This window comes from Cynara cardunculus (assembly GCF_001531365.2).
Source record: "Cynara cardunculus var. scolymus isolate 2C chromosome LG 5, CcrdV1, whole genome shotgun sequence".
NCBI lineage: Eukaryota > Viridiplantae > Streptophyta > Magnoliopsida > Asterales > Asteraceae > Cynara > Cynara cardunculus.
In genome coordinates, this window is record NC_037532.1 from 14,669,019 (window position 1) to 14,682,922 (window position 13,904).

General features: G+C 32.6%; 1 protein-coding gene across 1 annotated transcript; it reads left to right on the forward strand.

Moving 5' to 3' along the window:
- The first annotated feature begins 264 nt into the window (after positions 1–264).
- Positions 265–5,949, forward strand: LOC112512323 (MADS-box protein JOINTLESS). The gene is made up of 8 exons (XM_025118205.1): positions 265–1,080; positions 3,546–3,624; positions 4,325–4,389; positions 4,469–4,568; positions 4,969–5,010; positions 5,125–5,166; positions 5,258–5,412; positions 5,846–5,949. The coding sequence occupies exons 1-8, from the start codon at positions 878–880 to the stop codon at positions 5,862–5,864; spliced, it is 705 nt and encodes a 234-aa protein (XP_024973973.1). The 5' UTR covers positions 265–877; the 3' UTR covers positions 5,865–5,949.
- Positions 5,950–13,904: the final 7,955 nt, after the last annotated feature.

Here is a 13,904-nt window from a genome sequence, read left to right on the forward strand (position 1 = left end):
AATATTAATATGTAAATAATTTCTTTTAAGTTTAATTGGCAATTAATTTTATTTTAAAAAAATGTTGACGAATTTATTTATATGTCTGAATCAAATAGATTTTTTATAAATAAAGGAAGAAAGACAATGAAAAATGGAGTCGATTACGAAACGAAGAACACCAGTAATTCCGACATCACTCGTGGGTCTTCCCAAGAGTCGAGCATTTGCATCAAATTCCCCTGATAATTTAAAACTTGATGCCAAAAGGGAGGTGTATCAAACCAAGCGTTTCTGTTTCACCATAAAAAGAATCTTTTCCTCTAAAATAAACAAAACATAAAGTCACCCTTTCTTCTCATGTCTTGTTACACAGCAGTTCTTACTCAAACACAGACCATTTCCCTTTCCCCAATTCACCCTCACCACTGACATAAACTCCAATCCATACAATTTTATATAGAATCTATTCCATTCTGTGAAATCTTCACTGCATTGTTGATGGGTTTTTCGTTCTCTCAGAAAGTAAAATTTTGATTGAAAAAGATCCATCACCTTAATCAGTTAGTTGTCATCATCATCTTCTTGCTCTTGATCTGGGTAAAAGAGAGAATTGGGTAAATGGATGTTGCTGTCTGCTTTTGATTATGTTTAGGGTTACTAATTTTAGTATTTTGTTTGCCCACCAAATTTGGCAAAAGAAATAATGCAATCTTTTTGGTTCTTTACTTCTTTGGTGACCAGCAAAGTTAAATATTTCCATTTGTAACAAGGCCCTTCATTTGTATGCTGGTTTATTCCTTGCTCTCTTGAAAAAAGTTTCAGTTGGATTTTGATTTTGTCGATCACTGCCTCTCTGTGTGTGATTTTGTTTCTCTCTCACACACAAAGTGAGTGTATGTGCGCCAGTGGACTTATGATGGCTAGGGAAAAAATACAGATTAAAAAGATTGATAATGCTACTGCAAGGCAGGTGACCTTCTCTAAGAGGAGGAGAGGGCTGTTCAAGAAAGCTGAAGAGCTCTCTGTACTTTGTGATGCTGATGTTGCTCTTATTATCTTCTCCTCTACTGGCAAACTCTTCCACTATTCTAGCTCCAGGTAATCTTCAATTCTCATATATATATATATATATATATATATATATATGTGTGTGTGTGTGTGTGTGTGTGTGTTTTCAGATATGTGGATATATATATGTTTCAAGATTTTTTTTTCCTTCTTGGGTACTAGAGATTCTCATGGAGTTTCATAATTAGGGTTTACTATTTCATTGCCAAGATATTGCGACTGTCTGAACCATAGAATTTGGTTTTTGATTAAAAGCCAAGGATCACGAGATCGTTAAAAACAACACTAAACTATGCAGGGTGAGAGCTTTGGACCAAATTGTGAAAATGTAAATGTAAAAATGAAACTATTACTCATTTTTGCAAGGTGTAATGTTTTTCATGTAATTTTGGTTTGTACTACATGCTTGTTTGGTTTGTAAAGTGCCCAAACAATGAAAGTTTGATTCTTGTTGTGATTACCTAATCTTTCTGCTGTTTTTGTAAGGTGTACTCTTATCTTCCCTCTAAACTAATCACCTTTGATTTGGGAAGTTCCATCAACTACTTCCCTAAATCAAAATTACACCAAATACTTTTGTTTTGTAAACCTGCAATGCATATTTTTAAAACATGCAGTTTTAATGTGGCTGGCAGTTTTTTTGTTTGAACAACAATTTTTGATCAATGTTGATGTTAAGCTGCAACTCCTTTACTCAAATGGGTCGAATTCGATTTTGTTTTTAGTTAAAACCCAGAAAACCACATAATGAGAGGCTCCTTTGTTTTTTCTTATTGTTAAAATCCATACAATTAGAATTTGAACTGAGGATCTTAGTTATATTGGTGAAGTTTGAACCACTTGAGTGATTAAGAATAGCTATTCTTTTCTTACAATTTTCTTGCTTTGATAAAAGATCAAGTTAGACTTGGATCATATGGTAAATTCCTAATTGAGTTTGTTAGAATCAAATTTATATTACATGCTAGAGATTTTTTGTTAGGCTGCTCTTGTATTGTGTCACTTGAGATCAATACATGTATATTGTTGGGTGGTTCTCTTTTGTAATATAAACTTATGGGTGGTTCTCTTTTGTAATATAAACTTATGGGTGGTAGTTGGTGCTCCTCATGCTATGGATCTTGTAGTGGAAAGGTTTAGGCAGTGTTTACATACATTATTCATAGTTGCAATGCCAAAAAATTTATTCTTACCTTTGATGAATTGCATCTATTTCAAAATGGTGTTAACTTATTTATGATTATGAGGCCTACGGATGCATGCATGTTGGACAATATTTGTCTTTACATCAATAACAAATGTAGATATCATGCATTTCGTATTACTTGATGAGGTTGTGGTCGAGTCATCATTTGTAGCAAACGAATGATCGTTGTTGTGCTATATTTGTAGATACAGCCACAGGACGCAAGCATCCTTGCTTTTTATAGGTGGTAATACATTGGAAGTCATGTGTTCAAATCTTTGCTTTTTTGCTTGTTCAGAATTGTTCTCATTCATTTTCTTTGGGGTAGATAGTTAGGAAAATTGATCAACTAATTGTCAAGTATTTATGTTACCTATAAATAAGATCAAAACCGAAGAATCCTTGGGACTCAAATAAATATCGTTAGTTTACTTGTCATGATGCTAAATCTTTTTTTCCTGTTTGAATTTTTCTAGGATGAAAGATAATACATGCTTTACATTATGTAAGAATGAAATCACTAACAATATATTAAGAAACCAAACATCAAGATTTTTGCCGAAGTAGGTCTTACTTACTCCCTCATATCCTCACTCTGAAAGAGAGACCATATTTGGTCGTAGAAATAAATAACTCGTTCAAATTCGAACTTGGATTTTTTTTTCCTTCATGTTTTTGTTCTAATGGAGTACTAATTTTCATACCAGGCAGCATTCACACTCTTATTGTTGCTTAAGGGGTCTAAACCAGATGAGAAAACACCTTCGTGTTAAAAATCAATGCAAAAGAGGTTTGTATTCATCAAAAACAAAACACAAAACTACATTAAGACATCATCAACCACATCACAGGAGTTTTTGTTTGCTAACTTTTCACTTTGTTCTCATATAGAGATTTGGAAGCAACTTTCTTATTGTACTTCCAAAATTCCAACAACAATCTTAGTTTGTATTACCCCTTTTTTCTTGCAAATGAGTCTAAATTTGCTTTTTAGTGTCGAATGAATTATTTTGAACCTCGAACTTCACAATTATTAACTATTTCTTTATGTCGATAAATATGGGAATTTTTAGGAAAGTAGTCGGCTTGAATTTTTAAACTCAAATGTGGAGTGTAAGTTTGGGTTGTCAAGTATATGATTCATATCACTCTATCTATGCTTAAACATGTAGTGCATTAATCTAAATGTCTTGATTGGAGAAACTAGAGCAAGTTATTACATTGTAGCATGTTCTAGGTTATGTCCCTGGTCGTTTCTACCCCATTAACTTGTCCTTTAATTCATGTATTTATCTCGGATGTTCTTCAGCATGAAAGAAATACTTGAAAGGCATAGCCTGCATTCGAAAAATCTTGAGAAGCTTGACCAACCATCACTTGAATTGCAGGTCAGCTTATTGTTTTTTTTATTATTATTCTATGATTGTTATTATTTATATCTCAAATTTCTTCTTTTTCTATATTTCTAATAATATGGTTGATTGTAAGTGGTGTAAGTTTAATGGATAAGGTTACTCTATGACCTGAACTTCAAGTTTTGAGTAATAAAATTGTTTCTTTGCATAACGTAAGTTAAAGCTTATATACAAAGGCTTTACCTCCCCTTTCTTGAAAGTTGAGGAGCCTTGGTGCACTAGCGTAATGGTATGTAATTAAGTTGCAGCACAATCTTCATTTTATTTTATTTTTTACCCATATTTTTGTGGTATCTTTTGAGCCAAAAAGTGTTGATCATAGATGATATTTATTTGCATGATTGTGCGTAGTGATAATGATTTTGTTTAGATGCTGGATAATTTGGAAAGGGGTTCAATCTCTTCTAGTAATTAGTAGTACCTAGCTACCGGATGAATTACTTTCCAAGGACTAATTCACTTTGATTTTCATTGATTTCTTGTTCATCTTATATTTGAATCCATCTTCATTTCTACTTACATCACTGAAATGAGATCTCACCCTATGCCCTCTTTTTCCCTCTCATCACAAATGACACCCAAAAATAAAGTTGTGAATGGAGTCAATATAGAAAGTGATTAATTCTTGGCGATTTTCTTTTTCTGTAAGTGTTGAAATTTGTGTTGTATGCAGCTGGTTGAAGATGCCAACTATGCCAAATTAAGCAAAGAAGTTGCAGAGAGAACTCTCCAATTAAGGTACATTTTCATGGAGACGTCTATTTTAATTGCTTCATGTGTGTACTTGGATTTGGACATGATCCTCCATGAAAGGCAGGCGGTTGAGAGGTGAGGAGCTTCATCTTTTAGGTATTGAAGAGCTGCACCAGCTGGAAAAATCCCTTGAAGCTGGATTGGGGCGTGTCGTTACAAAAAAGGTCCAACTCAATAGCATCTCTTACCCCTCACTTCATAAAACTGCAGTGACGGAAGCATCTAAGTGGACAGCCAGAACTCTTGCATTGGCTGAATGCACATGTGTCACACCATGTGGCTTTTATAATAATAATAATTTATTATTACTATTGTTGATATATGTACCAGGAAAAGCCACATGGAGTGACATGTGTACATCTTGTTCACCTGAAAAATGTTCATACTAGTGTTTTATTGTACAATTGCTATGTTAATGTTTGTAAAATGTGTAAAGTTTTGTGTATGTTCATCAAATTAGCAAACAGTCAAAGCTACGTTGTATTCTATAGGATTAACCCTTTTACATTGGTAGCTACATAGCCTTTACCAGTTTTTGATTCACAAGTTGTTTATTTTCTCCAGGGTGAGGTAATTATGAATGAGATTAGTCGTCTTCAAGAAAAGGTCAGAAACAATATACTTGTACCAATTAATTTTTGTAATTTGAAAAGACCCGAATCTTGAAACACGATACTCGTGGATTTCTGAGTTTGTAACAATGTTAGTACAACAATGCAGGGAGTGCAATTGATGGAGGAGAACGACCGGCTTAGACAAGAAGTACTACGAGTCTTAATTTGTTAAGATTTTCTTCTTTTTCACTTGCATTTCGTGGTTGTAACTGTGTTTTTCTTCTGATGGTGGAATGAAGATGGTAGAGATATCAAATGCTCGAAAACAAATTCATACTGATGCTGAGAATGTAATTGGTGAAGAAGACCAATCATCTGAATCTGTTGCCAACATTTGCAACTCTGCTGGTCCTTCACAAGACTATGAAAGCTCTTATACATCCCTCAAGTTGGGGTTAGTACATACATCTCTTTATTTGCTTTCAACATCAAACTTGTACTCGAACAAACATAAATTCCAAACCTTTTTCTTTTATAATCTTTCCTCTACTTGGATCAATCTCCATAAAACCCTATTTATTTGTGTGATTCAAAAAGAAATTAATAGGACTGAATTCGTGATGAAAAGTTGTTGAATCGAACAGTATTGAAGTTCACAAACTAAACGTTATGTTAAAAATGTACTTGTAATTGTTTCTGTACTGTGTAATGGTACTAAAAGTAACCATCTTCATGAATTCGCATTTTGAGTTGAACCTTTCAAAAGATTCTACGGATTATTTTGTTTCTTTATCTCAGTTTTATATGAAGACGGGATCCCTGCAATGAATCCAGAAACAAATGGGTATCAAGTATATGGCTAATATTTCGTTCGGATTGTGGTGCAGGCTACCTTACAGAGGGTGATTCGAGCTTGTAGGGTTTATGTACGTGAAGCACGTAAATGAGAGCTAAGATGACGAAGATGATGCATGCTTACGGACATATATATATATATATATATATATATATATATATATATATATATATTTCAACCATGTATATGCTGTTTTTATATTTTGATTGACCCCTGGCTGTCTAGATGGGGATTATGGTAGCTATATGTTGTTGTAGCTACATTCTGTGATCTGAACTCAGTTGCACCAGGTAACTTAATTGTGTGATATGTTGACATGGAATGATATGATGGATCCTCACTTGTACTACCTGGTAAATTACTTTCTTCTTGAAAAGAAAAATAATTAGTAACATTTTAATTGCAATATTTTTTAACTGATAATTATTAACTATTAAAAATAAAATATTATCGATTACAATTAGTAGTACAGGAGGCTTTTTCTTTATATCAAAGATTGGAGAGGGACCATGAATAAAGTGGAATAATAAAAGAGTAAATTATGATTTTTGTCCTTTAATAATTTCTATTTTTATCCCTGTGGTTTAAAAGTTGTGATTTTTGTCCTTTCAACATTTAAGTATAAGGGACTAAAACGTAAAGAATTGTAGACCATAGGGACTAAGCGTTTATCAAGTTACATTTCTTACCGGATGAGTATGACAATGACCAATAATCTTACCTGGTAAGAGCGAATGCAAGAATCGAGAGTCTTACCCGGTAAGTGATGGAGACGACTCTTACCACGATTAGCGCTTACCGGGTAAATTGTTACATATGTTGTTGTTTTGCTAGACTAAAATCTTACCTAATAAATAAGCGATACAGTTGAATTTTACCGTTAAGCGCTTAGCGGGTAAGTGTTTAGGTAAACGACCCCTAAAACAACAATAAATTGTAAATTATGAAGATGAAAATGGCAATGAATTACAAACCAATGGGATGGAAACTGTAATGTAGTTTCTAAACCAAAAGAATAAAAATCGTAATTCTTAACAAATCATAGGGACGAAAAACATAATTTACTCTAATACTAAAAGACATGAAGGTGTGTAGGGGGACTAGGGACTTGTCTTACCCAATGAGAAGATTGCATATCTGTAGAAGTTGTAGCCGAATCATCAAGATTTACAAATAAGTTAGACCTAGACGTAAAAAGCGGAACAAAAATAGATGGCGGAGGGGATGTATTAGGTGTACTCGAATGATTCAAATGGAGATGGGTGACCTATGAGTAAGAGATGGTCTTATTCATAGTGGAGGATGTAGGAACTAGTCTTTGAATCAATTACAAGAGAATATAAACGTCCATGAAGAAAGGATTGCTTGTGTAGAATGACTACAAAGTATCAAGATCCACTCATGGTGGCGTGAGGAGAGGATCCCTATATATCGAATTAATTAGATCAAAAGAAGCAAAAGGGATCGTTACGAGGAAAGAATAAGGCCCAGTGGCTACCTAATTGACAAGTACATAAGAAAACTATTTGAGATTACCATGTCTCACGATACCATATGTGGTAAGAAGTGTAAAGTGATCAATTACCTAGTCTAGCATGCCAAATTTCAAGGTGTTGGTTTTAGATGAGGTAGAAAGAGTTTGAGATTTATTGAAATTAATCGGCATAGATAGGGCTTTGGATTTGATGCATGTTTCTGAAATGTAAAAATAAATCAGGTCATACATCCCATTAGATTTACGACATGTCCTAATTGTGTGTTTTGTCCCAAGATCATGTACACAACAATGACAAAATGAACACAATACAACATTGAGTCCTATATTATGGAACTAATTAATTGAGATAAGACCCATAAAGAGTTCATAAATGTAAAGGATATCAGGTAAAATAATATATGAAATGAATAAGCATCCCTATAACAAACATGAAGGTATGTGTCATCATCACTTGGAATATTGGATGCACAAATATCATAATACTAGGTAACTAGAATCGAAATACCACATGATATGTGATGTTATGGAGTTTAATCCATCAAACTCGTTCCTAACATTTTATCAGTGTTTTAAAAAGCTCGACGCGACAACCATTGTGGCGTTGGCTTAAGACTTGTGTCTGACACCACGTTAAGCTTGTGGCACATCATGGCCTAATGCGTGGGTTTTATAACACAATATTTGATTTTTTTTCCTTACCCTATTACTGTCTTGTTTTTTTTTTTTTTTTAGACATAATCTAATTTAAAATGCTCAATATCATTAACTCAATGAGTAATAGTAGAAAACAAAAGTTTATTATTATTATTATTATTATATGATATACAAATTTGTTGCCATAAGTCAGCATTGAAAGCACCATGACCTTGTTGTGGCTTCTACGACTTAAGGCAACGACGAAGCCATGCCTCACGCTATTTAGAGCCTTGCATTTTATAGGTGTCGGGCGTATAAAAATAACGGTCCTCGCTAAGTATGTTTTTTATTATTAAAAATTGAGTAAAATAAATGCTAATAATTCATAGTGGAAAAAATCTTATTCTTGTCCATTATAAATAGGAGAGTGCTTAAGATCCATGTACTCATTATTAGATGATAAGTATCACCCAATAATATATGATAAAACAAAGATTATTTTTAAATCCTAAAATAGAGATATGAGTTTGACCATCTACTATGGTTTGTAGTTTTTTTTTAAGGTAATAAATTTCTTAGTTGATAACAAGAAATATGCATTATTCTGATACAAAAAGAGAACTCATCTGAAGGAACTGAAGTAACCGAGAGAGTCAATGAAAGATGAACGATTAGAAAATTATCAGAGTTTCTAGACAAGAAGACAAATAAAGATCAGTGAGGATGTGAAGAAAAAAGAATAATTCATTGAGATCCAATAAGAACAAATGATCAATGAGACATGTGATCTGAAAGCTCAATGAATGATTGGTTCAACACTTAAATAGATCTTGTGGCGTTGAGTTGAATCCAATAAAAGATGAAGAAGTCAAATAATGGATGAAGATATATGAATTTCCCTTTCCTTCTTTTCTTGCTCTACAATAAGATGTTTGGATTACAAGTTTGTGGAACATGACAGACATAAGCAAATAGCAATAGCCAATAGATGTAAAAATAGATAAAACTAGCGAACAAAAACAAATAGCAATAGCAAACACATGAGCTTAAAGTCGTCATATGTTGAATTGTTGAAGAATGGAAACATACAAATAGAGAGAGATAGCAAGAATTAATAGCATTGGACCTTGATACCATATAAAAAATTTAGAGGCAACAAGAAATAGCATATTATGAATGGCCTAACTTTTTTCATTTTCTTGTTCGGTTAATTAGTTATTACATTTTGGGTCTTTGCTATTATCAAATTCTTTGTAAAAGAAAGAGAGGGTGAGAAGGTGTATGTGGTATTTCACCAGTGGGGATTGGATATCTCGAAAACCAATGCCGGTGGAGTTGTGGTATCTCCAGGTGACAAGGGGAAGGGTGGGGCGAGGTTGAGTGGTGTTGCCTCCATACCGAATCCAAGATTGGATTCCCAGCCCAATCCAAAATTCCTTTATTTAACCTTCTTTTCTATAACCTACTTTAGGTCTTCCTTGTAGAACCATCAAATGAAGTAGCATCTAACCACCCGTCCATTTTCATTAACTACAAAACCCCAACAAGGAATACAAAGCGAAGTGGAAAAAGAGAGGAAGGGGAAAGGGGGCCAAGGGTGGTGGTGTCATTATAGGGGTGGGGCATGCGACCGGGGGAATGAGATACATATCTATACTATATTATAAAACATTTGACAAAAACTCTTAAAAACCATTTTTTATACATGAAGTACTATTTATTGATGCATATTACTTAAAATTCACGACTACAAGTAAATTATGCATAAATAGAACTTATTAAAGCTCTATGTTTGAATTCGTGTTACTAACTGTAGATAAACATAATCAAATACAAGATAAACATTTCATTTTAAATATAAAAAAATCTAAAATATAATTAGGATAATCACTGTGCTCTAACAGAATACTTAATTATCATCCTTATAAAAAATTATATTATTAAATAAAAAATAAATTATTTCGTTATTAAACCTAAATTAAATTATAATAAAAAATTAAATTAAAGAAATATACAAAAAAAACTTTTAAATAGTTATTTTAATATTAATATCGATATGTTTTTTTCAAAATCTTATAATATCTTCAAATTTATATTTTATTCAAAAATAAAAACATTATCGTTTTCTCAAAACCATATTATAAAGTCGACATAGGACAAAATAAAACGAAACAATTAAATCGAGATGTATCTCGCTGCATTACGCGAGTACCATTCTAGTATCTATATAAAAATATGTAGCTTTACGTATTTACATTAATGGTTTGATAATAGCAAAATTTTCTTGATTATTATTATATTTCAGTTAGTTGTGAATTTATTTATTTATTTTGTGACTTTATTGATTATTTCATTTTTTTATATCGGGATTAGTTTTCGTGATCTCTAGGATCGTGTCGATTGGTGTATAAATGTGAGATTTTAAACACGCTTCCAAATTTTTTGAGGTCCCCTTACTTTTATATATGTATTTTGATTTTTAGTAGATGTTTAATCTCAATCCTTACGTCTTACTTTAGCCCATTCAAGCAATTATAACATTTTAGAAAATTTCTCAATTTATCCAATTCCTCTACTTTTTTTATTAGATTTGTCGAATCCTGATTACTACTGCAAATATGCAATTCCTTGTCCTTGGATCTCTAATTTGAAGATTGAATTCTTCTATTCGCGAGTCCCTTTATCTTTGTTTTACCGATGAGTAATTTTATGATTGAAGCACCAAGCACAACCTTATTTAACAATCTTCTACTTTCTTGTTATCTGTTTCTCTTTTTCTAGTTCGAATTCACTTAGAATTTTATTGACTTCGTATATCGTGAATTGATCGTCACTGTTCAGAGCATGTGTAAAGGTTTATATAATTGGTTCAAGATGTATTTTTGACCAAGTGTTTTACTCTGAAAGGAGAGTTCAGATTTTGAAAGAGAAGAGTCAGAGTTAGAGAAATCTGCTATGTGCAAGTTTAGACAATGGATCCAAAATCACTACAAGAAAAAACTTTGTTGATGACCAAAATTTTAGTGACTACTTATATTTTGGTCACTAACTATGATGTTAGTGATGATGACAAAGGTCGTCATTAATTTTTGGTCACTAATATGAATTTTAGTGACAAAAATTAATTTGCTCACTAAGCGGTCACTAATTCTCATGCAAAAAAAAAAAAAGTTTTTTCATATCGATCTATTTTCATGACTAAATTTGTGACTACCGTGTTTTTTGTCGCTAATGTTATAAATTTATGTATTTAGGGGCCGTTTACCTAAGCACTTACCGGTCAAATTCAACACTATCGTTTACTTACCGGGTAAGATTTTATTCACTAAAACACAGTGTATGAAACAATTTATCCCGGTAAGCACTAACCATGGTAAGAGTCCTCGTCCTCACTTACTGGGTAAGACTCTCGATTCTTGCCTTCGGTCTTACCGGGTAGGATTTTTAGTCCTTGCCATATTCATCCGGTAAAGTAAAGTGAGTTGGTAAGCACTTACTCAGGTAAGCGTTTGGTAAACGGCACCTAATGGTCACTAAGTTGAAAGGTTTAGCGACCAAAAAATTGTGGTTACTAAGTTGAATTTTTAGTGATAAAAAAATAAGTTTGAAATAATTAGTGATCAAAAATAGTAGTCACTAACTATTTAGTGTTACTTAGGAATGTTAGTAGCATAAAATGGTGGTCTTTAAGTTGGAAGTTTTAGTGACAAAAAAATAAGTAGTCACAAAATTTGAAATGATTAGTGACCAAAAATAGTGGTCACTATTGGTATTAATTGGGAATGTTAATGGCAAAAAAAGATGGTCATTAAGTTGGAAGTTTTAGTGACAAAAATAGTGGTCACTAAATAGTTGGTGTTTATTTAGGAATGTTAGTGATAAAAATGGTGGTCACTAAGTTGAAAGTTATAGTGGAAAAAAATAGTGGTCACTAATTAGTTGGTGTTTGTTAGGCATGTTGGTGACAAAAAATAGTAGTCACTAAGTTGGAAGCTTTAGTGACAACAAAAATAGTGGTCACTAATTCAATAGTGGTATTGAGCAAAAATTAGTGGTCACTAAAATAGTATTCAATACTTAAATAAATTGTAGTGAGTTAGGAGGGTTAGTGACAAAAAAATAGTGGTCACTAATTCGGAAAGGTCAGTAACAAAAAATTAATGGTCACTAAAATGGTATTCAATACTTAAAGAAATTGTAGTGAGTTAAGAGGGTTAGTGACAAAAAAGATATTGGTCACCATTGAAAAGATCAGTGACCAAGAAATTGTAGTCACTAAGTTAGAAAGGTTAGTGAGAATAAAACTATGGTCACTAAGTAGTAAAATCGTGGCATAAATATAATAAACAGAAGTTTAGGGTCTAAAATACCAATTCAACGAACTTCTTTAGAATCCTATTTTTGGTCGGACCCATCCCATGAGCCAAGTTACGTCCCCACCTGGTTTAAAGCATTTGGTTTCCCTCCACTTATCACCAAAAACCGACTCTCGATTTTTTTTGGGATTGTGAATTCTTCTCAACTCTTGATTTGACTTGGGGAAATAATCTAAGGTATTACGAACTATTAATCGACTAATTTTGATCCAACGGATCCGATTTCTGAAAACAATAAAAAAACTAACTCAATCAATGTCTCTACTCTCAATCCGATTCAATCAATCAATTAATCAACCGATTACCCAAGGTATTTTAGTTTATTGATTTGGATTTCACTCATTCCAGACTCCAATTTATTTTTACACGAAGTCGGTTGATAAATCAATACCTAGACTTCATCTCCATAAACAATGTTATGTGACTTCATAAGATGTTGCTTTCTTTCATCCATAGTGGAACACCACATCAAAAGATGCTCTTTCTTTCTCGAGTTCTCGTATAGCTCCACCATAAGACTTGTGGTTTTTCTCATTTGCTATCTTGAAACCTATATTAATATAAATACTTGTTTACGGATATAAGCTTTTAGCACATTAATCTACAAACACATGATGTACCCCTATATTTTTTGAGTTTGTAAGTGATGGAAAATTAAAACATGCCAACTTAAGAGTTGACATTTGACTTGAAAATTACCTTTCAACTTCAAAATTCATGGAAATTGTATTCGGTTGAAGATGAAAATATTGATAAGTACATTGAAGGCCAATCATAATGCATCTTTCTCATCAAGGATACATATTTATTTTTGTGACAAGCTTATCTCCTGGGTACATGATATTCTTTGTTCCATCTGCTTTGATGATTTATGGTTCAAAATCTAAACAATGATTTGCTTACATGGTTGAATTATTTAACGTATACTTTTACATTCCGATGGCTGACTGTTTTCATAAATATGTCGTGTATCACCGGCCATTTACATATGGCAACGATATGTTCCTACAGATTGGTATATGTTGTCGACTAGATAATTTAATTTCAATCTTATGATAACACATGCTCTCTTTCTTTCTTTCTATTACAATTCATGGTCAAACAATCACTCTTAATCTATTTTTAAATAATATTATTATGGTTCTTACTAGGATAGCTTTCTCTTCTCTGGTATTGTTACAATTTTACCATGCTGGGTCACATTGGATTTTAAACTTTATGCAACAATTGTAGCCATTGGATTCCTCTAACTTTGTATTATTAGAATATAAGCATCGAAATAGGAGGATGTATAGAGAATAATACATTATTCATATATTGATGTTATTCCAATAGTATTACTAACATCTAATATTCCTCATTCTTACCTTACCAGATTTGCTCTTTACATTAGTGCTGCTACTTGCATTGGATAAAGTCTAGTCCATAGATTCCATTCCATCTACTCATGTTCTAGTTTCTAGATGTACGTGTATGATCAAAATGAAAAAGAAAAAAAAGCAGATTAATTTTGTTGTTGTTGGTATTTATGAAAATTTTAGACAATTGGTGTTAAATTTTGGTACTTGCAGGGTCTGGTC